General features: G+C 42.0%; 1 protein-coding gene across 1 annotated transcript in view; it reads right to left on the reverse strand.

Moving 5' to 3' along the window:
* Window positions 1-16,354, reverse strand: part of MAP7D3 (MAP7 domain containing 3) — a 42,781-nt gene extending 26,427 nt beyond the window's left edge. Inside the window, exons 1-4 of the mRNA XM_066559285.1 lie at window positions 16,250-16,354; window positions 3,319-3,414; window positions 2,423-2,503; window positions 844-1,007 (exon numbers count right to left, since the gene is read on the reverse strand). Coding sequence (XP_066415382.1) covers window positions 844-1,007; window positions 2,423-2,503; window positions 3,319-3,414; window positions 16,250-16,328 — 420 coding nt within the window. The 5' untranslated portion in view covers window positions 16,329-16,354. The remainder of the gene's footprint in view (window positions 1-843; window positions 1,008-2,422; window positions 2,504-3,318; window positions 3,415-16,249) is intronic.
* Between the last annotated feature and the right edge of the window lie 10,532 nt (window positions 16,355-26,886).

The raw sequence follows: 26,886 nt of genomic DNA on the forward strand, positions 1-26,886 counted from the left end.
GAATCCTCACCACAGCTAGTGGTCTTCAAGATTTTTAGAACCACTCCCTTTTCCACAGTATTTGCTACTGTGCTACTGCTCCTCCCTTATTAGAAGATTAACTAAACGAGACCTGGCTGAAAAAGGTAATAATAAGTTAACAATAAGAACTTGCACATTTAATATGCAGTAACAGAGCTACTTGTTCAAAAGGATGGAATAACTTCATGTATTTCTTTCTGCTGTCAGCTTCTACCCATTGAGTGAGTCCCAAACTCAAACTCTGCTCTGCCTGTCCATGTGCAGTCAGAGCAAAGGCCAGTGAGAACAGACACCACACAGTTCAAAGCAGCAAATGAAAAATACACAGATAACATCAGCACCTTTCATCATACAGGAATGAATTCTGGTTTAGAAGAATTAAGAGAATGTGAGTCTCAGGCCACAGCAGGGCTCCAAGGAAACAAGACACAGAAATTAGAGAAGTCTAAGACCTGTCACCCACACTGATTTACAGACAGACTCTAAAGGTGCTCTTAAGGTATCTGGAAATCTGGGAATATGGGGTGGGGGTTTTGCTCATGTGAGAAACAGCCAGTGGTCAAACAGCCACAGCTCCTGAAGTCCTGAGTGCCTCAGCTACAGCCAAAGCTCTATGGGGAAGGTGGACATGTGCCTACATAGCCCACTGTAGATGTGGAAAATACTTTTATGTTCTAACACATTCATCATTTTCCTAAGTTTCTCCTTCACAGCACTTCAGAGCATGGTAATGTAGGAAAACAACATAGTTCTTTTAAACTGCATGGTAATGTAGGAAAACAACATAGTTCTTTTAAACTATGGAACTTTGATGTGTGTTACCTTTTCCTCCTCTATTTTTTGTTTCCTCTTTTCTTCTACTGCTGCCCTCCGTTGTTCCTCTTTTTGCTTCATTTCTTTCAGCTTTCTCTGCCTTTCTTCTAACTGTTTTTCATACTGGAGTTTTGCTTTTCTCTCCTTTTCAAGGATTTGTGTCTCTTTGGCAGCTGTAAGAATATTTTAAAGAAAAAATTAAAATCAAACTTAGCCATTCATTGATATTGCAATACAACTTATAAGCAAGAGATATTCAAGCAGAATTCTTACTGCCTGAAGTGAAAATGTACAGGAAGATGAGCTTGCAGAGGTGACAACAAACAACAGACTCATCTTTAATTCTGTCCCCAGGCTGGAAGTGGAATTAGAACTTTGCCTGCTACTAGGCTTTACTGTCTAGACGGGAATATCAGGATATGTATATTCCCTAAATTAAGCATACACTTTTCTTATCAACATAATAGTGATGTCTCTGTAAGGAAGCTGTAAATTAAAAATCAAAAAGTAGAATTTTCAATGCTGTAGCTTTTTTTTTTAAGAACAAAATATAGTAATATTTAAAGCACTGAATGACAAGATGGGAAGACCCTACAGTTCCTGCATCAGAGTTCAAAATAGTTCTATCACCATTCTCTGCAGCCTCCAGCAAGGAACAGCTGTGTGCAGTTCAACAGGAAGCCTCAGGTCCTGTGACACAAAGCTAGAATGCACAGAGTATTTTCCATGGCCAGACAGATGAAATGAACCAAGAGACCAGATAATCACACCAACAATGCACAGGGAGCATCTACACATAGGGCCTCCAAAATATTTCTGAGTTTTATATGCATCATAATACTACCCTCTTCCCATATTAGGATAACACAGTAATTCCTGTTGTTGTGAGTGTTTGCTTTTATGTTGAGAAACAAACACACAGCTCAGAGAGACATCTCTCCTCACAAGCTAGGAGCCCAAGACCCAGCACTGCAGGGCACACTGTGACCCTTTCATCTCCTGCTACACACACATGCACTGATTCACATCACAAACAGCATAAAGCTGGGTAAGAGTTTTCTGCTGTTATCTAGTTCAGATTCCCTGCTAAGATAAAGTCTATACTGCTGACACTTCAATGCAGAAATCATTTCAGTGTGCTGGGAAACAAGGGAAGCAGTGTTCAAGGCAAACAAGCCATTCAAGTAGCTAAATCTTTTTTGGTTTTCTCTGAATCAGCATTCTCCAAATGTCAGTCTTCAGGGCTATAGGAAGGACTTCTAAGCTAAAAGTTCTATTTTCCAAAGTGTTTTTGTTAAGGCTTTCAGTAAGGGGATTAGCTAAATTTGCTGGGTGGTCACTAAGAAATGGAAGGTCAGAAGTGACACTGAGCTTCAACAAGCTACAACTCTCTACAGTGTTTTCCTCTCAAATCAAAACCTTCTTCTTTCAGGTTCACAGATGGACACTGATGCAAGACCAAGAGCAGACCTTGTCTCTTGTCCCCAGCAAGCTGACAAAAAGTGACAAAACATGGACTAAGGGGGACAGTAATTCCTTTAAAAGAAACATTTTAGAAAATGGTACTTTAAGTGAAACATGAAAATACCATGTTGCTTTTCCCGCTCTTCTCTACGCTCCCTGGCCAGTCTTTGCCTTTCTTCTGTTCTTAGCATGGAACCATCTATCACTGTCAAAACAAAAATTGAAGACACATAATTGTCAGTGACTTTGAACATTCAAATTTAAATAAAATGTCAAAAGTCTTTACTATCAAAAGGAGAATGAAACTTCCTGAGACGTGCACATACCACCAAATCAGTGCACACTCTATAGAGAGATTAAAGACACCATCTGAAAAATTCATAGAAAGCTGAACATCCTCCTCTTCCCCTTCTCCATTCCCTCACAACACTATTTTTAACAGGTGCAAGAGAAAGCAAACATTACATTAAAGGCTCAATAAGTACAGTCAAAGGAAAGCCTAAGAAGTCAGACGTGTGAGAACATCCCCTATTCCAAATTCAGCCCTGATCCTCATTCTTGTACATATTAACTCCCATGAACAAGAATGACAGGAATTTAGGAAAGCGTCATCTGGGACCAGATAGTTCACCTGTCATTACAAATTCAGAACACTATAGGACAGTGCTTACTCAGGTAGGAAATTACCAGCTCATTTGCAGACTAAGCAGAATCAAGACTTAAGCAGTCTTTGCAGGTATAAAAGCTTGAATTTCAGCAGGAAGTGAGCTGGTAACTTGCCCAGTTACCATCATTTATCTTTGCTCTCATGCCCTGCTTACAAGACAGGCAACTGAACTCTGAGTCAGTCAAAACCAGAAATCTGTCATCAAAACCAGACCTACAAACCATCTACCACGTGCTCTGATGCCTCCTGAAGAAAGAGCACCAAACTTTCCTCTAAATATGTTCTTTTCAACCCCTACGAACCCTCCCTTGTGAGCCCAGCACTTCATTAAGAGCAATGACCTGTAATTATACCTGGTTTAGTTGCTGTCTTTATTGAGGTCTGGACTGTAAGAGGGCTAATGCCACTTTGGCTTCTTCTTTCTTCTGCTATGGCTTGGGCTGCAGCAACTGTGAGAAAAAATCAATCCACATTAAGAAAAGCTCTACAACTGAAACTCATGAAATAAATATCCAACATAAATACATAAAATTCTACTTGAGGTCGCTGATGCTTTTATTAATTAACTAACTGGGGGCTGCTCAACTTGTAAGGAAAAACTTGTCATATGAGACTTGAGACCTGGCAGAGCATTTTGTTGTAAAAACATTTATCAAACCTTATGTTTTAAGACTACAGAGTTTCAAAGATGAAATTTATTTAATAACACTTCTAAAACAAACTCCATTATTTTGCAAAGTTATATGTGACTTACACTTAATAAAAGAAACTCTTTGCTACCACATGAGCAATTGTGGGCTGCACACATGTATGTAATAACCCATTAGCACTGCTAGAATCATATTCTGATGAGACCCAAGCAGGGAGAGGTCTATGAAGACCTGTCATTACTTCATTACATGAAAGAGAAAGGGGATTAGCTGCATAAAGTAAACCACTGAAGGATGCTTACAACATACTTCTGAAACAAGAGCTTAAAAAATAAATTTAAATTATAAATTAGACCCAAAACAGTAAATTGAGCATTTGTGCAGAGACCCATTCACCTTATCTGAGTTTCACCAAGGTAACTTCAGCAAAATGCAGGGCTACAACTCACAGATAAACACACAGAAAGGAAATGCTCCCAATATTAATTTTGCTAAATAAAAAAACCATTAACAAGTCTGGGAGACTAATTTACTGTATCACTCTCCCCAGATTTTCTTTGTTTTGATATCAACCTTCACTAATCACTTTGCAGGGCGTGAAGAGTTACAGGGAAAGCAGGCAGGGCAACCTGTAAGGCAGCATTACCCCAGCGCCCTGCACAGCTCCACAGAAGTGTCCCCACACACTGCCACCCTGCTGTCACCTTGCCTGACAGGCACTGGGAGCTCAGCTGGCTTCCTTGGGAAAACCCAGCTTCAGGGGAAGAAGGGAACACACCCACACATGGGAAAGTTGAGGCCAGTTTTACACAGAAAAGGCAAATCCACAAAAGGAACACGTAACGTGCTGTGATCTCACCCAGAAGGTGAAGGACCAATAGTACAAATTGCTGTTATATTTTAAGAATGGAGACTACAACTTTGCCAATGATCTGACTTCCCTTTAATAAGAGGAGTGCAAAATGCAAAAGAGGAAGGAAGAGTCTCCCTCTTCTCCATGCATTGCCATGACAACTAGTTGTGTCATGGTAATAACCCTCCCTAAGGCTGTGCCCAAGAACAATCACCTCAAAGTGTTTAATCCCATGTGATTTCAGTGATAAATGCTGATTACAATACTTATTCAGCAACTCTAAATTGTCACCCGCAGCTGTTGCCATGTCTTGAATTAATTTCTCATTGCAGCAGCAAACAAAAGTCTTCCTCAAGCCCATCCTATACATCTCTGAGGCTCTTTTCACACAAGTCACAGACCAGATATACTACAACATGATGAGATTACCAACTGGCAAAAAAATAGCTTAAAAAAGGCTCACTGTTTTTTTCACTCTCTAGATCAGACAAGTCAGACAAAATTCTGATTTTTTGTACACTGTTGCATGTCACAGGGATGGGAATCCAGCCCAAAAAAACACCAAGTGACAACAACAGAATTATCTATTCTAACACAAATAGAAGTGAAAACAGCCAGAGGAAAAGCAGCCCACTGCAGGTGTTCTGAGAGCAGAAATGTACACCCAGGGCATTCATATCCAATGACACCTCTGTACATCACAAAGGCTGAAGGAACATAAGCTTCTTGAAAAACCACTTAGATTTCAGACAAATCCAGAAATCCAGGTACATCTTTCCTCAAGGGAGGAGACAGAGGTGCCCAGGAAGCCTGAGCTAACTCAGGCAGGAAATTATCCCAACAGAACAAAGTCACTCTCCACCTAAACCAGCTTCAGTTAAGACCAACACTGGAATTTTGCCTCAACTCTCAAAGTTTAAACATCCAAATTTCCATAACAAAGTTATAATAAGAAGCAACCTGCAATTAAACAGGTACAATATTAACTTTATTTTACTTACAGAAGTATTTTACTATTAGAAATCTAGCTGAATAAAGCAGCCATAATGGATATGGGGGATTATGTATTTATTTACTCAATCAAAAATAAACGCACAGTTGGAATAATGTTCATGATTAGAAGGCACTGATTTAAAAATGTGTTACATTTGCAAAGCAATTAGTCAGTTTACTTTAATTATTTCAGGTTGCAAAAGATTACTTGAGATTCTGTAAGGCGGGAAAGTGGGTTACAAAAACAGTTCAGCTTGCAGAGGACACAGAGGTGAAAAAACTCTAGAAATACCCAGCCAGAGGACTCTGCACATCAAGGTTTTTTGTATGTCAGATAAAATATGTTATGTTCCTTCAATGCTTCATTATTTGCATAGAAACAATGTGCTTTCACATTTGAAAGTAGCAGATTTAAGGTACAAGGTGTGCACCTTCATGTCACATGGATGTGATGCATTTCAGCAACAGAAAGCCAGAATCAAATGTGAACTGGGGATCCGAACAGAAGATTGATAAAAGGGGAACATACATCACATTAGATACATTCCTGAGATATGTGAGCTCAATTTCACCAAGTTCCTAGTCAACAGACAGGTTTTATGGCCCTTGACAATTTCATGGTAAATTTACAATACAAAACTGTGATTTTCAAAGTCCACATTTTACTACAGCAAAAGAAAATGCATTGCATATTGTTGCACTATGCAATCTTTAAGAAATACCTATCTTATTTTGCTTTGATATGATAAAAGAAACATTAATAATTAATATATTTAAATGTTTTTTGGCACAAATAGCTATAATTTCTCTGCCTAGTTTTCCATAATGAATGTAGCAGTCTGCTATGGAGTGAAGCTTCATGGAAAAGAATTTTCCACAAAATATATCTCTGTAAAATACAGAGCCTAATACCTGTGTAATGAATCAGAATACCCCAGAACAGGAAACCAGTTAACAACCATTTCACTAGAATCTGTCACATGTTGCATTAATGGGGGGGGGGTGCCTACATGGACATATTCAGCAAACTCCCTGGAGAGGAAAAATTCTCTTAGAGCCAAATTATATCTCATTTCTATTCTGAGCTTGCCCTCCCACAGTAGTCTTCCATAGCAATATTTTGTGATCATCATAATTTGTGTGCTTATTTTACAGTAGTCTACCTTTAAGTGCTCCAGGTAAAATCAATAAAAATATAAGCCATGCATGAGGCTAATAATAATATCTGCATTCATGCATAATAAAATAGAGCTATTTGAATCATGAAATGATTAGGTCATTTGGGAAGCAGTTTTCCTTCTGTGCCCTCATCACCATTTAGCACCCCAGGTCTGGCCAAGCAAATCAGAGAAAAACCAAACCCACAGAAGCACCAGGAGGTGACATTTTAAATAAATCCAACTCTCCCAATTCCACTTCCAGCTCACGATCCCCTGACAGTGCAGGTGCTGAGATGCCTCCCTCACACTGAGCATGACAGTACTTCCCCTCCCTGATCAGGTTTCCAATATGCCCTGAAGGGACCGGTGCTAAAAATAAACCTTGATTTCTATTTCAACCCCTGCACACGGCTAATACCCTTGGCCCCTGCCAAGACTGGCAAAGAACCCACTGCTGTTCTTAGTAAACCTCATTAGGGACTGAAGCAGCTCCATCCCTTCACCCAGCGAGCTCCAGGCCTTCCATCCCTTCCCTTCCCTTCCCTTCCCTTCCCTTCCCTTCCCTTCCCTTCCCTTCCCTTCCCTTCCCTTCCCTTCCCTTCCCTTCCCTTCCCTTCCCTTCCCTTCCCTTCCCTTCCCTTCCCTTCCCTTCCCTTCCCTTCCCTTCCCTTCCCTTCCCTTCCCTTCCCTTCCCTTCCCTTGTTGAACTACAGAGGAGAGCAGAATGTGCTGACTTTCACAGCAACCCTTCTGCTTCTTATGATTTAATGACTTGCTATGCAAAGCAAACAAAAAAATCCCAGGCTAAGCTTCTGAAACAGGGGGTGTTAGGAGGGCTCCTGAATGTTAAGCACTGTTATGATTCTAAGTGTGCTCATAAAAGTTTAAAGCAGGTAACAAGAAGCCAATAAGCAACCCATGAATCAAAAGTGAACCTTCCAGCAAAACATCTCTGATTTTATAGCAAACTGTGCCAAATCTGCAAGCCTTCGTTCTTGTCTTGTTCCACTACAGGGAGATGCTGTTTGCCAGTAAGTGTTCAGATCCTTTAAAAGTTTTCTACATACTTTCAGGAAAGATGAGGAAAGTCAGCATTCAAGTTTGAGATTTCCATGCACTGCCTTTTAAGATGATTTCCAATCATTAATTAACATAGGTTAAAGAAACAGATGCAAGATCATAAGTTTGAAGCTTTAAGAAAAATTAGGTATTGGTTTTTACACCACTACTCCTTGTTCAGACGACACCAGAGGAAGGATGCACCTTCACACAAACAAGTGGACAACAGAGAAAGTTTCTAATGATGAAGGGAAAGCCCTCTCTGTGTGCATTCCTCTCTTCCCTGTTTTCCCCACTGATCCTCACATCCCATCTTTGGGCTGCAAGGACTGACAGCTCCACAAACAAACAAACACGTGAGCTTCCCTGTAGGCACCTTCTGACGGACCAGCTGGGAGGCAGATGGTTCTCCTGTTTTGTCTGGGCAGCCACCAGATGGGAAGCACAGAGATCTTCAGAAAGCAGTGCCCACTCTCAGCTTCAGCAGGCTACAAGAGCTTCCTGTTGTCTTATCCCAATCCCAGACTCCATTTGCAAACTTTGTCCTATATTTATTCCCTACATGGGATACCTATTTTACTACCTTTATGTGCTTTCCTCCCTTTAAGACCATTTCCTCAGCTAATTCTGTACAACAATCTGGTTTTACTCCCAAAGCTCAAGGCAGTTAAGGGTGATTTCTTGAGTTCATCACAAGTTTTGAACCCACTGACACAAGCATTCCTTTGCAGTATATGAATTAGCAGCTCCACAAGTAAGTATTTGAGACATACTTGCAAGAACCTAATTTTTTACTTATCTTCAAACATTCATATTGAGATTAAGACCTAGAAATATTTTTTTAAATCACATAACTAACAAAATTACTTATTTCTTATAAGGAAACCTGCAAAGATACAGCTGAAGCAATCTCAAAGATGTATGATACTCTTACTATGTACTCATGACCAGAAAGGCACCATGAAGGTTGCTAGTTAATTTTTGCATTGATCTCTGCACACTTTGCCCTAGGGGAAGCACACAATCTAAACCAAACTTGACTGCAATATAAGCACAGACAAAGGCATTGAAATTTGTCCTCAACAGAATTAGCAGCCATCTCCAGAAACTTTCTACAGTCAGAGATGTTACACCATTGCTCAACAGCCACACCATCCTCACTACCTTCAGTTGTCTGAACACTACTGAAAACACACCTGTGGAGTCCCACTGACTCCCACTGTCACTTATTCTCTTATTTTAACCTCACTGATACTGCTCAGCCATGAGTTATGCTTAATGGAAAAAGCAACTGCCAGCACAATGCTTAGAAAGGACAAAGACATCACCAACTCTTGCAGAAGCCATCATAAGGTTAGTAAGAAGCACTGTCTGTGTTTTGCACACAGAGCTGACAAGCTAAATCTATCTCCTTCTCTGGAAAAGACACCTGGCTTCCACAATTTGGGGTTCTTTATTAGTGAGGTGTATTATTATTCTGCTCCTGAAAGAAATTAAGTGGAATGACAGCAGAAACTCCACTCTCACAAAGACCCTTGTGAACCTTCTCAAGTTTAGCTGAAATATTTACCTATTTCTGCATACTGGAAATTCCAAAGTATCCTAATACACAGGACTAAAATGAAAGCAGTCTACACAATTAATATGCCCTTAGATAATTTCAAGCAGATTCATTGTGAAATTTACTAGTTATGTGACATCAATGTTTATATAGAGGGGTAAACAGATTTAACACTCTCAACTGGACAGAATTAGATACAGGTTTAACAGCTACAGAAGGACCCAAAAGGTAAAATGGAAGATTATCAATAACCAGTCTGCTGTACAAATAATTTTCTCTATTTAATAGCACTGCCCAGTGCCTCAGGAGTACATATGTTGTCCCTCAATGCTGAAGTGGCTTCACAGATGCCAGAGCAGTCCCTTTAACCTCCTCTGCACAGCTCAGTTCCCACTGGAATTCCAGCTCAAGCATTGACAAAAGCTACAGACAGAAATCAGCTCTCTGCTTTGGGCTGCCTAACACTGACTCCTCTTCACACTCCTGCAAGCCATGGCAAAAAGTAACTTCAAGACAAGCCCTTGCTCTCTTCTCTTATTTCACATCTGTTTTTTTCATTGTATTGTTTCTTCCCCCGCCGTGCACTATCCCTAACACTGGCAATAACTAACTTCTCTCCATGACTTCCCTCTTTCCTGAACACTCTGGGGTTTTTTTGCTTGCTAGAAGCATGGCCTTGAAAACGCTTTTGTGCTCTTGTTTGCAGGCTGTGCCTATTGTTTAATTCACCCAGGCCAAACAATGCCAGCCCACACCACAGCCTAGCACTGCAAGTCACAACAGACTCAGACATCCCTGGGAAAACTCCATTTTGAGCTTTCTTTTGGTGCAAGGACAGCAGTTCCTTTCCAAGCCAGCAGTGAAAACTATTGCTTTTGCTTTTTACACTCGATGAATTTCTCATGGAAAATTTGGAGCTCATTCAAACACTGCCTGTGTGTTTCAGAAGGAGAGACTGGTGCTGGCATTTACCCCCAAGAGGCCAACCTCAAATCAAATCACTCAGAACAGAAAGTGCTGCAGGACACTGACAGGTCCACAGTGTGTTTAATGCAGCAAACCCTCTGTCTAAAGCAGAAAAGGGGGATGCAAAATGTAAAAGGAAATAAACTGCAAATTTTCTTAAAGCTGTACAGTTCACCCAGCTAATTAAAAAATGAAGGCTCTGGGACACTCCAATCCATGCAATGTAAGACCCCAGCAAAGTAACCATGAATCAGTCCCTGCCCCAAAGAGCTTGAAGGATAAGTGAAAAGTGGCAAATGGGTGTAAAAAAAGCAAGCAGGAAAAAAGAGCTAAAGAGACAATAAAGAGACCATATTTCTTTCTAAATTCATTACCCAGTGGCACAAAGTCTTTTAAAGAAATCTGAATGTAAGGTGACACTCACTGACCTGGTCTGGAGATGAGTGGCCTTGGTTTTAATATCCAGAACACAACATACAATAATATTGATCAACTCTGTGCTGCAAAAATGTTCCTCCAAGAAGTTCTCTTGGCAAAATTAAACAGAGGATAAGGTTTGAAATTAACAACTTAATAAATTTTATTAAATTATGTTCTTTAAGTACAAAGATCCCTACTGTATTTCCATATTCTTGTAGCCAAGCCCTCTTCGGCTTGGGAGAGGAATTCTAACACTTGGAAGCTTTGAAACACTTGCCCAGAGAACAAGGCACTACAATATCTATTCTCCCTCCCAAGATTCAGGTCAGTGCATTTAAACAACAGAGAGTGTCTGTAAATTAAGAGTCAGTTAAGTACTCATAAAGAGTATTTTAGAAGTTCCCTGTGAATTATGAAGGGAAAAAACCACTATGAGAAAAGACTGAGGTATTCTGAGCATGGCCAGTGGTAACTGCTTTCCTCAAAGGCAACATCAGCCGGGGATCCTTCACCTAGAAAGCAGAACTTCCAAACTGACTGAAATATAAAAATAATTTAGATGAAAACAAATGTCAAGCAACCATGTCAGCCTTCCTTAAAAGCAAAGGCTTGTGTCCCTTTATGCACAGCCTTATGCAGCACAGTGGAGGTTTCTGTCTCTTTCAAACAAAACCAACTCTGAGCAACACTTTTTTCTTCCACAAATGCCACCCTCCAAAAAACTTAAACTACCAGCATGTAGAAAGGTTTTGATTATTGGACAGACATATGCAAACACACTGAAAGCATATCATCAATTAAGATTAACCTGGTTGTAAGCTGCATAATTGGAAGCTAAATGGCACTAATTTATTTGTGGCAGACAAGAAATTTGCAGTCCCAGTTGGATTTTCAAGTACCACAAGTAATCCAATAAGTCATATTCACAGAAGTCATTAAAACTGCATGCTCAGAATTTTATTTGTCAGGGTGTCCTTTCACAAGAGGACTGCAAGCATCTCCAATTATTTAATCAAATTTAAAGACAATCAGCAGCTTTTGATACCCCTATTATTATGACTAACCTAGATTATTTTTTACATTTATCTTACAGTAACCCATAGTAACCCTTCTTTATTCTCTTATCACCTTTAAGAACTGAAAATTAATAATAGCATATCAGTATTCCCATTTTCTTTTTAAAAAACACAACTGTATGAAGAAGCAGCAGTCCTTAATTCCAGTCACATTTTAAGACTATGCACAGTTAGGGAGAGTGTAAGCCACAGCATCTCTGGGCTCTCACCACTGGAGTTATGACCCTTGCAAGTCATTATTTGCTAAATAGTTTCATCTGAATTGAAGCATGGAAGCCAAATTTATATTCTGCAATTTCAACACATGAAGAAATATGTAGAGAATGGAACATTCGACACAAGAAACTGAAAAGAAAAATACTGTATATGCACATGGTTTGGGTGGTTTTTTTGTTTGTTTGCCTTTTTCTCCTTACAGCAAGGAGCATATCTCTCCTGAATATATTTGGAGAAATCTCAAGAATTTAAAGTTTTAAATTCTAATAAAACCTTTTATAAACCACTTACAACTGTAAGTAATCTTCAGAATGCTAAGCAGCTCAATACATAGCATTCATCTTTCTGAATCAGCATGAAATTATCCCTACCCTAGATGATTGTATTTCCCTGAACAAAAAGAAAATGAAATTAGAGCTCATAGCCATCACAATTACATTAAGTTCTCAGCCTGATTTGGGAATGTTCTCTCACCACTGAGATCTACATGAAATCCAATTTCTGTGCAGTTCTTTGCACTTATTGCCTTGGCACTCTGCAAAGCAGTCTTACTACTTTCATGCAGGGAAAAAGGATGAAGCACAAAAACCCCTTAGAACTTTGTCCAAAGTTCTGAGGAGTTTGGCAAATCAAGAAATTGAAGCCAGCCCCAGTGATCACGAGCTGAATGCCCCAGTGATGAGCTGCCTTTGCTCTGCAGATGGGACCTGTACCAGTCACTCATTCAAACATCACCAAATAAGACAACAACTGAATGCTCAAGATGCTTTTCATGCAGCACTCCCACACTGTGAGAAACCTGGCAAAGAAATGGTTTCCTTGTCTTGCTGCTTCCCAGGCAAGACCTGAAGCCCACCTCTACTGACAGCCACAGTGCAAATCCCAAAGGCTTTAAAGGATCCAAATTCATAAGTAAATTCATTCTTTCCATCTTCCAGCAGGCAGCTCTGACACACAGGTGAACTCATCAATTGTCTGACAGATGCTTCTGGATCCCAAATCATTTCCTCTGACCATCTTCTGTTATGGGACCAAGACTGTACCCAAGAGCTCTCCAGTACTCCTACAGGTGTTGGTGCAACCTTGTGTTCTTATGTTTTATAACTGTTATCTAGAGACCAGAAAAATCTGTGCATGTTCCTGACTACTTGCCTGAGCAATGAGGATGCACTATTAGTTACCCATCCATCCTTCTTTTCATGCCAATTCTGTGTACATGCACTTGATAGAGCTATTGCTAAGAACTGTGGTCTGGGCAAAATGGACAAAGCCAGACAGTGCCACTTGCATAGGGAGAAAAAACTGATTACATGGAATGAAGTTGTCATTTTATTAGAAAACTTCCAACCAAACAGGGACCTGCAGGTCATGGAATTTATGCCTGCAGCTAGATTTGTTGAAAAAGGCACTTTATTTTTTTACCCACATCTGAGATAGGTTTCCCAAAAGATGATGCAGGTCCTGGAAAGGAAAATACGTATGAACAGCATTTAAATATACTGTTTTGAACAACCTTTGCAACAGCAATTCAATATATGAGTGGAAATCCTGGCAACAGCACAGGAATACCAAGCTCTAGTAAAAAAATCCAAACATTCTCTACCACCCATACTGTGAAAGACAGGACTTTTCAGTATTCCAGTGAAAATGAAGACAATAAATGTAGGCTACAGCAGCATAAATTACAGGTATTTTTCCTCTGATTACCAACACTACTCAAGGAAAACCTCACTTACTGGATAAATCACAAGTACCCAACTATTCCCCTCTTCTCACATCTTAACAAGCTCAGCAGTACTTATGGCATTAGAATAGGATCAAAAATTCCTCTTCATCCCTGAGGGATGACAGCAGCAAGCATGGATAACAAAAATGGGGTAAGCAACTGCCATCTATGCACTGCTGGTTCAGTGTACAACTACAATTCATTTCTAATGTTAAGTGATGTTCAGAAACCTTAACTGCCTTCTAGTTGTGGTAGCAGATTCTGCTTTTTGTCATCCACATAAAGGAAATAAGACTGGACAAGTGTGTCAGGGCAGAAAATTATTACAAAGGAACTGCAGAACTGGCACTGCAGGCATGAGTTGGCCTGCAGAATCTTAATCACAGTTGATACTCTCTCAAAGAAGGAGAAACACCTTTTCCTTACCTCAACACCAGACTGAATTTGAGAGAATATTTTTCTTGCTAAACATACCAAATTGGAAGTTAGTTACAAGTGGCACCGTGGGATTCTACGTGTGCAAGGCCTAAAAATCAACAAGCACCATCAAGAGGCTGGTCACAGACAGCAGAAGTGAACAGAACAAGAACCCAGAAGTGTCCTTTAATAAGGACCCACAAAGGTACCTATGCAGAAGGTGACTATACAAACAGTATGTACACACACCTCTTAGCCAGGCTGCCAGAAAGAGCTGTGGCTTCTCAGCAGGATTCTCTTTATTTATTGTCTTTAAATGTGAGATTCCCAGACACAAGTTCACTGACAAACTTCTGAAGGCACACAACACTGTATTTATTTTGCATAGATGTTTGTTCTCCACACTGATTAAGACAGCAAAGTACACAACTGCCCCCAGAGCAGCAGAATCTGGCTCCAAGCATTCTTGTTAGCAGGTATTTTGGAAGTGAGGAGTCCCCCCACGCAGCCAAGTGAGCTCAGACAGGCAGGAAGTTCTATCCCTCCCCAAACACGCCCAAGGGGAGCGTGGGACTGAACGGGTGTCTTTTTTTCTTTTTTTCTTTTTTTTTGTACATCTTCTCCAAACAGCTGCGATATCAGACTTGGCTGCTGCTCACAACTTCTCCAAAGAGCAGCAAATACTGTGGCAAATCATCCTGCAAATTCCACCGTCAACCACTGGACTGCAAGGATGATTTCTAAACATCATTTGCTCTCTCCAGGGAGTGCTACTGAGTAGAAGTCGGGAGCAGAGCTGCAGCAGCCTGAGAGCTCACAGACAGCATTGATTCACTGCACATTAGCACCGAGTTTATCTTTGAGCACATAACTGCTACAAATGCATTCTATGTACACTGAAGTTCAGATTCTGGTTCAGTGACTTCTACCCCCTCAGGGAAAAAAAAATCAAGGTCTAGCCTTTCCAGGATCTAGGGAGGGGGGTTGTTTTTTCAACATGATGTGCATATTATAACATGTGCATATCTGAAAGGAGACGGAGCTGCCTGGCCCATGGAGCATTCCCTCTGTGATTTTGGGACTAAATCTAGGTCATGACAGCTGTAACCAAATATGGGTGCCCATCCTTGGAAAAACCTAGCAGCCACCATGTAAGTGCATCCCACATGCAAAATAAAATTCAGCAGTTCTAGCAGGAAGAATAAGGTTCAAACAGACACAGCCTTTGCAGGTGAGAAGTGCTATCTTCTGGTAGATCTTTATCCTTCTGGAGCACTAAACTGTCTTAATTTTGAAACAGAAACAAAAAGTAATTAAATAGTATTTCCAACACCCAACACACTGAAGAAGAATGCCAGATCAGAGTTGTGCATTCAGGACCCTTTGCCAGCACTCCTTTTTATGTAATTACACAGATACACTGAAAACAATGCAATAGGCTCTCAAGAGTAGTTGCTGCACCTAGTTCTAGTTAGTTAGTTTAGATCAAACCACAAGTCTCTTTACTTGTTTTTGTGACTGAGATAAGTAAATGTTTATCTTTTCTATTGCTCACCCACAAAGCTTTCACATGGAGATGTACCACGAAATGTTGCTGCAAACACATATCGTGCATGCACAACACTCGTTGCAGAGTATATTATTAAGGACCTTAAGAATAAATAGGCACATATGCACAGCCAAAGACAAAAGCAGAGCTTCTTCAGCCCTCCTATAACACGAGTTAAAAAAAAAAAAAAGTGAAAAGTAAAATCGGGAATTATTCAATCTTTGATTAGAAATCAATGCCAGGGGCTCTCTGCCTTCTGCACTCGGGACCGAACACATCGCTGGGGCAGACCCTCTGAAAGCAAGAGCCAGCACAGACACCGCCGACTTGGAGAACCGGTGAGAAACGGGCGGCTCGTGTAACGCAGCCTCCCGCACCGCCTGTGCTGAGCCCACGAGCTGCGGGAGGTCCCGAGCCAGCAATCACCGCCCGCAGCTGCGGGAAGCACGGACCGGGCGGGCAGCGGGCCGGGCCCGGCCAGCCCCGGCGGCCTCCGCTCGCGGTGCCCCTTCCCCGCCCCGGGACGGGGCCGGACGTCCAGCGGGGCGGCCGGGGGGGGGCGGCCGGCGCCAGCCGCGCCCTTGGGCCGCCGGACCCCCCACGCACCCCCCGTGCTACCCCTCCCTGCCCGCTCTCACCCATCTGCTCCCGCAGCCCCTTCAAGGAGGAGGAGGAGGAGGAAGCGCAGGACGGGGGCGCCGCACCGCCCTCCGCCATCTTCAGCGCCGGGCCGCGGGAGTGCCGGGCGGGCCGCGGGGCGCGGGGCGCAGTGCGCAGGCTCCGCCCGCTCCCGCCCCGCCGGCACCGGGAGCGCTCCCGCGTCCATCCGGGGCGGCCGCGGCGAGCGCCGGGCGCTGCCTCGGGCTGCGCTTCCTCAGGGACGGGGCTGCTGGAGAGGGTCCGGCCGGGGCAGGGAACTCCTGCAAGGACTGGGGAACTGGGAGAGACCAAAACTGGGGAACTGGGAAGGACTGGGAGTCTGATGGGCAGCGGCTGAGGGAGCTGGGGGCTCCAGGAGGCTCCGGGGGGAGCTCATCACCCTTGACGGGAGCGTGCAATGAGCTGGGGCCGGTCCCGTCTGCCGGCTCTGCACGGAGAGGAGCAGAGGAAACGGCCTCAAACGGCGACAGCAGAGATGCAGATTAGAAAAAAGGAATCCGGTGTTCAGGTGGTCAGGTGTTGGAATGGGCTGCACAAGGAGGAGATGGAGTCACCGTCCCTGGAGGTGTTTAAGGGGTGTCGGGATCTGGCGCTGAGGGATGTGGTTTAGGACCATGGAATTGTCTAGGCTGGAAGAGACCTTCACGATCATCAAGTCCACTCAGCGCTGGCACTGCAACCCCAAAACCACATCACCCAGTGTCAGATCCAGAAACCTCTTAAATACGCCTTTGGTTTAATGGTTTAGGGGTTGAATATTGTGAATATTCTGTTAATATCTGCCAAAGGGGCCAGTGGCATTGGCCGCCCCACAGGAGCCATCGTGGTCCCCGGTGGCCGGTGCTGAGGGGAGCCTGGCAGGGCACGGCACAGCTCCCCAGGAACCCCACAGGGCAGGGGCAGTTTGTGTCCCCACAACAACTGCAAATGTCATCCCAACACTGCAAGGAACTTAGAACTGGATGGGTCTTTAAGGTGCCTTCCAACCTAAACTAATGTGTTATTAACCATGATGAGTTGCCTCCCATTAGAGAGCTCTCAAAGAGAGATGTTGCTCTAGTTGGTTATTAATAAATTTGGGAAAATCTTGTTTTGCCTCTGAGTTTGCACTCTGAGAAGAGTGAAGGTAAAGCAGCATCCATGGCCATTCCAAAGGGCAGGCTCTTTGGGCCTTGTGCAGGAAACTTCCTTTGCAATCATGAACAGAAAGTTTGCCTGCCAGTGGGTCAAAAAATCAACCTCTAATTGTGATGAATGCAGAAGAAGTAGCAGTAAGATCAGGTGGTATTTCAAGAGAATGAAAAGGAGCCTTTTAAATATTCCCAAGTAGAGCTCCATTTTAGCTTGGTCTAAATATTCAGACCACAGACTTGCCCTGTTCTTTGTTTCTTTTTTTATGTTGGCTATATGTGTGTGCACAGAATCCTTTGTTTCCTCTCAGTGTTAATAGAATTTCAATTATTACTAGTAATATTTAAAACTAAAGGGCAGCTAAATGGGAAAAAACCCCTACACATTCAGTGCCAAATTTCCTTGGTTTATGTTTATAATATATGGTAATAACACCTTGCCACTTAGCAATCTCCATGTACTTTTTACACATGCTGAAATCAAATTTCACCATTCCACTGAGAGACATTCAGATGTTATCCTCATTTTACAGATGAGAAGACTGAGTCATTGAAATCAAAGTCTCTGGTTATGTCATGAACAAAGGAGCACAGCAAAAAAGCCCAGCCCAGGTTTCTTGATTCCTTGTTCTGTGTCCATGTATTTTTCCATCTTCCTTTAAACAGCAACTATCAGAAAATATCACCAAAATGGTTTGTATTCATTCTCAACAGCATAAAGTACAATAGGTGTGGTATGAAAAAATGGTCAAACTACCTAGAGAATGTAATTTTTATGTTTTGCAAGCCCCAAAAACAATGTGTAGTTATGGGGCTGCACTTTCCATATCTGTAATAATAAAGTGTTCATTAATGTTTTGAGGTGTCTCTGAATTTTTATTAGGTTACAGTTATTTTCCTTAACTTTCCCATTTAACATACTGTGCAATAAAAGGGGTCAGAGTCTATTTATACATTTTTGTTCCTCTGAGAAAGATGAGACAACTGGCATGGGAACAATCACACTGAAGGGGATGCTTGCAAACAGAATGGGCAACTAAAATTCACTTTCAAATGAGATGGCATTTTCTTTTCTTTCCATTTCAACCAACACACACGAGTGGTCTCACTGCTTGCAATTTGCCACTCCTGATATTCTGCACGTGCAAAGCTTCAGAGTAGAAGGTATGAATTACAGGAAAGGAAATAAACCAAGTGTTGCACACTCAGGATGTTTGTGGTGGTGCAGTGGAGGCTGTAAAGTTAAAATATAAAGGCCAAGCACATATAAATTCATGAGAGATAAAAGGACTCTTGAGGTAGAAATGGGGCATTGTCCCTCCCTGCTCTCCATGTATCTACAAACTGCTTGACAAGCATATCTTTTATCTTTAAGCACACAGGAACTGAGCTGAGAAAATCTGCCCCAATGTGGAAAATGTGTTATCTTTGTCTTTGATGAGCAGTTTAGGAATGTTTGAGCTAATGTTGCAGCAATTGTACATGTAACATTTGTTATAATAATGTTATTTCCTTTTAGACCTTGTTTCTCAGATTTTCAGTTCAGTTATACAATTACTGCTTTTGCATTTTTGGTGGAACTTCATTAAAATTTTGACCTCACATGGCTTCAGCGGGACTTTCAACTGCCTTTCAATTTTGCAGCATTTGCAGATTTGATTATAGGAGCTGATTTATCCTAATCCTTGAAAGACTGTCCTTTTTTCCATGTCCCTGTGGAAAAATGAATAATTTAATTTTACAATAACTTTTTCCATCCTTTTAGTTTTCATGTGATAGTTTCTGACAAATCTTCAAAGCTGTTTCAGGCCAAATCACTGATGGGTGCATATTGGCATTGTGAGCTCAGAATCAATAGAGCCCTGGCACTGCGTGCAATGTGAGATTCCAGGGGGTTATAGTATTGTTTTCAGTTTAAGGAATACTGAAAGTTGTTGGAATAATAGTGGCTGAAATTAGTCAGGTAGAAGCTTCCACATGTGATGACCCAGATGCAAAAAGAAATGCTCAGAAAATACCTAAGCCACTGATAGATCTGGGGAGGGTGCCAGAGGAAGAAGCACCCACCTATTAATTTATTCCTTACCCTGTTTCCCAAAGTATCCATTGTTACACAGTATTAGATGTTGTGCTTGTCTGGACTCAATCTGAAATCTGATATAATGGTTAAAACAAACAGCCCCCAGCTTTTATTTTCTTTGAGACTGCAGCTTTTCATTCCTTTGGTCATTGAAGTATCCAACACTAAAATGTTCGTGTGTATTCAACTTTATTTGTGTCCGAGTCTTGCTGAGTAAGAGCTAAAAAAAGAAACCAGGGAAAATAAATGTATCTTTATATCCATGTGTAGGATTTTGAAAAATTATGAACAAGTATTTCAAAATGTTTTAAGTCCAAAAGTGTAAGGCCTGTATTGTGACAGATTAGAGTGGGTTTCCTGTGGTGAATGTAACTGTCGTGGCTGATGGAAAGAAAATTGATGGCATGAAAATTACTGTAGCTGCCCAATATTCTTTCCAAATGGGCTTTAACTGCACATTCTTGTTTATTGCTCTCCTGCTGGGATAAATACCTGCAAACCTTGGTGTTACTAATACATCTGTATGCTTAGGACCTCATTTCTCAGCTCTGGCTCAAGTTCATTTGTATTTATCTGGGTGAATAATTCCTTAGATGTGAAGTTATTAGGCAGTATTGCTTAATAGAAGAGATACAGAATTCAGCTGTTAGTTTTCCCTTGTCCCAGTATGTTTATTAGTTACCTGGATGATAAAAGGGGAAGCATTTCTATATCATTTGTATGCACTGCTGATATGGTAGAGTACAAGCATAGAATTCAGAATGATCCTGAAAGTTAGAGATACAGTCCAGGAAGGTGAGATGAGGGTAAATAGGGAGCGATGCAAAAGAAAACATTTAGACAAGAACAATTCAGTGTGGAAAGGCATGACAGAGGACAGCTTGCTAATAGCAGATAGAGCAGAAAATAATCTGGGGTGTCACAAGCTGAGCATGAGTCAACAGTGGCCTGGTGTTGTGAAAAGGGAAGTGCCCCAGAGCAGGGACAGACACTCTGGGACACACAGCCCCCCTCTGCTCATCAGCAGTACTGGGGAGCAGCAGGACCACTCTGGGGGTGCTGCCCAGCAAGATGCAAGCCAGCTGGGGAACATCTAGAGCAAGTGAGAAGAAATAATGGGAGGAAAGTTAAAGAATTCGATTTTTTTTTCCAGTCTAATGAAGAGGTAAATGAAGGGTGATAATCTGCTTTCTTTGAAACAGAGATAGTAAAATATGATTGAAATTATTTTAATCAGGGAAGATTATTTGATTTCAAGGAAAATATTATCAGGTAGGGGTGGGAAAATAGTAGTGGGATGGATTGCTGGGGGAGCTGTAAAGCTCCAGCATGGGGTATCTGTGTCTGGGTGAGTGTCAGCCCAGAAAGACAGGTCTGATCAGAGGGACCCCATGACCTCTTGAGCTCTGTCTCAGCTCTGTGTTTCTGTGATTCTGGCATTCCTACTTGCGCCTTTTGAGACTATTGGCCAGAACAAGTATTATTCACTGCAAGGGTTGCAGAACTGCCTTCTAAAATTAGACAGTGTTCTAAGCAGTGACAAAAGATAAATGAGTTCAAGGGAAGACATGGTGGTCATGTGGCTGCTTGGTTGGCTGGCTGAAAGGGTTTGATGCTTCAGTGCCTGACACCAATTCTGTCTCTAAGATCAGCCTTTCTGTATAATAGCTTAGTAAGGGCAGGAGAGCAATTTACACATGAAGGAATTGAGAAAGAACATGCACATGTAACATATGGAAACAGATCCTCTCCTTTCCTATGTGCCATCCTGTGCCTGCCCACCAGTTCTCACTTCATAGAATTATACTTATGTGTTGTCCTAGAAAACATATTCCCATACAAACTTAAGTGCTTGCAGGGGTCAAAATAGGGACAAGTAAGTCTGTTCTCACCATCTCTCATCTTTTCAGTGTTTATGTACCTACTTATTTATTCTGTAGCTTTCCATCAAGCATAAGCTCTCTCTGAGGCTGGCAGTTGCTGTATGGGTGTGTCTGGGAGGTTGAGCACACTGAAGACAGTAAAAAAATAATAGTAGGTTATAAAAGTTAAGCTCTTAGGCCACTTCTTGTGACAGTGGCTGCCTAACAGTGTGTGTCAAAGCTGCATCTGTTCAGCCAAACTGAGATGCTCTGTGCTCAAGTTCTCACTGCATGTGTCATCACTGGCTATTTACTTGTGTTGCCACATGGTCTGGGAGCCTGCAAGAATAATGCATAAACACAGACCACAGTAGGCTGCTCCCTACCCCAAAGAGCCCAAACCTTGTCCTGAATTTCCTAAGGAGCTGTAGAGCAGCTGGATAATTTTAAAAATAATTTCCATACTGTTTCCCTCCTGCCCTGCTCTGATTTGGAGCAGTGCATTCCCCAAAGGAAAGACTAAGGGGAATCAGCTCAGTCAGTTTTCTTAAGGTACAAATCCCATCACACTGAGTCATTGTACAATGTTCAGCACTGGCTGTGCAAATTCCAGCATCTCCCTTTGCCTACAGCACAGTGTGGTAATTATTACTGAATCATTTGAAATTATCCAGAATTTCAATGTGATTACCGTCAATGGCACTAGGTAATATGATTTCAACAAGCTAAACACTGATATGGTAATCCTTATCACTTCTAATGCCAAACAATTTAATCTTATCACCATGTGCTAATGAGATAATATATTTCAGTAGGGCTTTTTATGAATATTTGATTATTCCAAGTGGTGTTGAGATAAATCACTGATGTGAGTTACAGTATTTTGTTAGCAGTGCTGTGCATCTGACTGAAAGGACATTTTTTGAAGACTCTTAAAAGACTTCTCAAATCTATGTAATGATCTAAAACTCTGACTGATTGATCCCTGCCTAGAAGTGAGCACTTACGGGAACTATGAAAATACAGAATAATTTTTCAGTTGTTTGAGCATGAAAATATTTCTAAGTAACTTAGCACTGCTTAGATGTTTTTCTTTGTAACAGTTTGAAGGTCGCTGCTTTTGAAAGATCAGTTGTCCAGGAAGTCTTCTTGGACAAAAAGAAGAAAAGCCAGTCATGCAAATTTTATTCTGTGCAGAGCTCCTTGGCAGAGAAGAGGAGAGTCCCTGGTAACTGCCTCACTGCCTTTGGAAAAAGCAAGAATAAAGAGCAGGTTGTAGAGATGATGGGGAAGATTCTTAGTGCAAGGACAGAAACTTGGTCTGAAGTATTTGCTTCCCTAAGGTGATGTAACATATTTGCTTGGGGTTTGAAGAGTGGCTCTCCCTGCAGTAAAAAGAAGATTTGTGAGGAATAGTTCCCATTTCCCAGACTCTGTACAGACTTTTTGCTTCAGACTGCCACCTGCTCTCCCCACATTTCCTGGCAGGCCTGGATTTAACAGCCCCGTTACATTGTCTGGATTCCCTGCAGAGGTTTGGTGCAGGCAGTGTGCTGCCTTTGGCCAGCCATTCCCATTCTGAGGGAGAGGGAACTCCAAGGAGAATCCTGCAAATGATGGTTACACTGTCCCACTCACAAAGTAAGAGAGAACAAAGAAATGGCTTTTCAGCAGCAGCAGCAAAAATTCACCAAAAATCTAATATTGATTTCATGACTGCACTTGATATTTGGAGCTAATTTAATCCAAATTTTAACTTTCTGCAGTATTTTGGCATTTACCTACCTGAAAATCCCTCCTTTACCCCAATACGTTCTAGCTGCTGTTCAAAGCAGCTTGTAAGGGGAGTGGGCACTAACAAGCTGTGTTTTAGGATGACTTCCTCCAGTTTGCTTTCCTCTCTCCCCAGGGTCAAAGATGCTCTTGGTGTGGGATGGATGCTGTTGGGGCTGCACCATAAATGCCCATTTGTGAGTCTGGCACAGGGAAGTGCTGGCTGCATTCACCCTGCTGAGAAGCTGTGGTTCCATTTCTCCATTTCTTTCTGGAAGTAACAACCTGTTAATTCTGCTGCTGAATTTGCCTCTTCCCCCTTCAATTACCAAGTTCAATATGGAGTAAAGTCTATAGGTCTTATTCAGCAGCATCAAGAAAAAATTTCAGCTCTTGGATTACTTAATCAGTTTTAGAAGACCAATTTCATACTGAAACAATCTTTAGGCAAACAGCAATGTTTCTTTCTGTAAGAAAATGCATTTGGAGAAGAGCTTTAGCAATGTGGTTGCTACTGAACTCTATGGTGTTCCTTCCTGTTTTGGCTTGGACTTTGCTGCCTTGGCAACTCCCACTGGCTGCTTACATGGCTTGGAAAGACCCTGGTCTCACAGGCTGCTTCACCATAGACCCTACCTTGTCCTCCCATGAAATGGGCCCTCTGCTCCTGCCCAGCTGAATGAACTGAAGTGGGATTCTGCAGGGACAGGGGGAGGCCCCTGCCATGCTTTGGGACTGTAGCACTGTGAAGCTCCTGTATTCCAGCACAGGAAGAGGGCAAGGAGATAAATGACTGCAGTGTTTGTTTGTTTGTTTTCCCTAAAGAAGGTTCTTTGTAAGCGTATTCCACATGAGGATTCTTCTAGCCACGTAAATAGATCCCTTGTGTCTAAATTAAATTGTGTGAATTTAAGTCTCTGTATATTGTTCCTTGTGCAATGGCTTAGAAATACTTTGGAGGCATTATCTGGGAGCTTTTATGGCTTCTCTCACATATTTCTTCTGCCTTCCTGCTCCTACACATCCATGCACACACAGTGAGAGATGCAGGGTCAGATTCTGATCAGACTTCTGCTCATTTTACACACACAAAACTCTCTTTTTTCACTTTTTTATTTTCTGAATTTCACCCACAAACCAATTTTGGACGCACTAGGCAGCTCCTTGTAAACACTAGCCCAACAAGAGCTGTGCTACTGAGGACCTCAGACTCCAGGAGGAGAGATAACTGGCCAGATTTGGAGCTGAGAGCCTTAAACACAAGCACCAGCCCATCTGTGGCCCATTTCCCTGCCTGGTGGGGTTATTTTGTGAAGTTGTTACTCCAGAATCACAGCAGTGCCATTTATTCTTGACACTGTGGGTTGCATTGCAGTGACAGCCCTAATAAATTGCTTGCATCTGCAACAAGCAGGTTTTCTATTTGGGTTACTCTTCATAAAAAGCTTTGACTGGTGGCATGGAATAGAAAGAGAAAGGCCATGTTGTTTCTGATGTTTCTGATGTTTCTGATCTTTCTCCTTGAGCATTTTCTGATTGTGTCTTCCTCAGAAGTTAACCATTCCATGGTTCCCTTGGCTTCATGTTTTTATTTAATGTCAGTTTTGAAGTCTTCAAGATTAAAACCTAAGAAAGCATTTTCTAGCTTTTCTAGCAGAACACATTTCAAAATGTGGCTGTGCAAAAGAATTAGGCTTTACACCAGAGAAAAAAGACATGTTCTCCATTTAAGAAAAAGAAAATTAGTTAATTTAAAATTACCATTATAAAATGATCAGCTTTTAATGGGCAGGTAACAAGGGGTCCCTGCATGGACTGTGTGAAGGTGATTGATGTGAGGCTGTCTGTCTGTCTGTGTGAGTCCTTTCTGTGGTATCTGGAGTTTTGGAAGTCAGAGACACAAATCCTGCAGATGCTAACAGTCTGGCAGTGGCACTCTGCCTGCAGAGCCAATTGTTACCCAGCCCCTCCAAAGCAATCAGGGATGTGCTCTGCAATTAGGCCCCTGGTGTAGCTGACAGTAATGAGCACTGGCTCTGTTCCTGGAACACTCTGAGTGTAAAATAATAGGTAAGTTCCTCATGATGAGTAAATTGATGCTGTGGGCAGCAACATGAAGGATTTAGCCCCCCCATGAAATCCATTCTGTCCAGTCTGGTGCCTTCTAGATCTACATTTATTACATCTTTGGCAAGGACACAGATTTCTTCCTTCTAGAAATTTAAAGGCCAAACTAGCAAGACATTTAAATATGTCTGAAATAAATGAGATGTAGCATAGCATGTAGGAATCCTTTAGATACATTTTGTGGCAATCCTAAGTGATGATTTATAGTGTGTCCGGAAGAACCCTCCAGAGGGTAATTCCCTTCCATAGCCCTGCACAGTGAACCAGGCACAGCAGCCACCTGAAACCCCAGCAAAGCAGCTTCAGTCAAGCACTGAGCACATGCTCTGTGAGCTTTTTAAGGCAAACCCTTCAGTCTTGGTACTCTCCAACCCACACTCAGCTAACAGAAACCTCTAGTCTCTTGTTTTCTGGGAGTTAATGGCTTTCAGTATGACTGCTAATTAGCAGGTCACAGCATTGCTAATAGAGTTTCCACTGGTTTCTTTGCCACGACTTTGGCTTTCACATGTGAAGGTTTCTTTCTGTCTCAAATCAGCAGTGGTGAGCCCTGTGTGGTTTGAAATCCTGTGGTGAGTGCCCTGGTATAATTGGCTGTGAGCACTGTGTGAAGATACCCACATGTGCATAAACTGGGCTGCAAGAGTGTTGTTGAGGTTGCATGGTTTGTTCAGTGAAGAAGAAAAAAGGAGAGAAGTTTGAAGAGCCCTAGAGATTGTCCTTTGCCTAGCTATGGCGATGCAGCACCTGCTTTGGTATCCAAGATTCCCACCTCAAGGTGTTTTACCCTGGATCAAAGCTGGTGGCTGTCACAGGAGCCCTTTGAAACTTGTTCTGCTACAGGAAATGAAAAAGAAAGGAGCAGCCAGTGTCTTGGCAGGGCTGAGCATGAGGTGCTGGCTTTCCACCAGCAATACTGGTTCTGCTTCTTAGTATGACAACAACTGCTCAGCCTACCAGGACTGGAGCCTTGTCCTTTCTCAGGCAATTCCTGGGGGCAGGATTTTCAGCAAACCTGCACTCCAGTGCTCAAGGGGGTATCAAGGCTGTGTAACTTGTGTGAAAAGAAGTTGTGACAAGTCCTGTCATGGCAGCACTTAGGCTGCACAAATTTGGCTGGTGAGTGGGTGGGGGAGTGGATGGAGGTGGGGGGGTTTCCATCTCAAGTTTCATTTAAATACTGACATTTGCCAGTTATTACTGTACTGTGGCATCTGAGCAAACTCGAATATTTTGCCTTTCCACACCTGAAAAAATAACTACTGCAGTTCAGACCTCAGGGCAGTAAGTGTTGGCTGCTACTTATTTTTCAGTGGTAGCTCCTTATCTGGTAAAAGGGCTGCCATGAACCTCAATTAGTCAGTGCTTATACAATGCTTTGAAATTACAAGACACTATCTACCTTTTAAGCATTATAATGTTTCTACAACATATTCTAACAAGTACATGCTTCAGTACACAGCTGCACACTCAGTGGTAGGCCAGAAATACTTCCTAAGGGAAATAATCCAGGAGTTTCTGTCCCCATGGCACAAGGAAATCTTCATCAGTTTTAAATTTATAGTGTGTGTACCTTCAGAGCAAGGAAAAGCAGACTACAAATAGCTGCCAAAAAACCCCAATATTTGGTGTAGTGTAAAACC

This window comes from Molothrus aeneus, chromosome 14, assembly GCF_037042795.1.
Source record: "Molothrus aeneus isolate 106 chromosome 14, BPBGC_Maene_1.0, whole genome shotgun sequence".
Taxonomy (NCBI): domain Eukaryota; kingdom Metazoa; phylum Chordata; class Aves; order Passeriformes; family Icteridae; genus Molothrus; species Molothrus aeneus.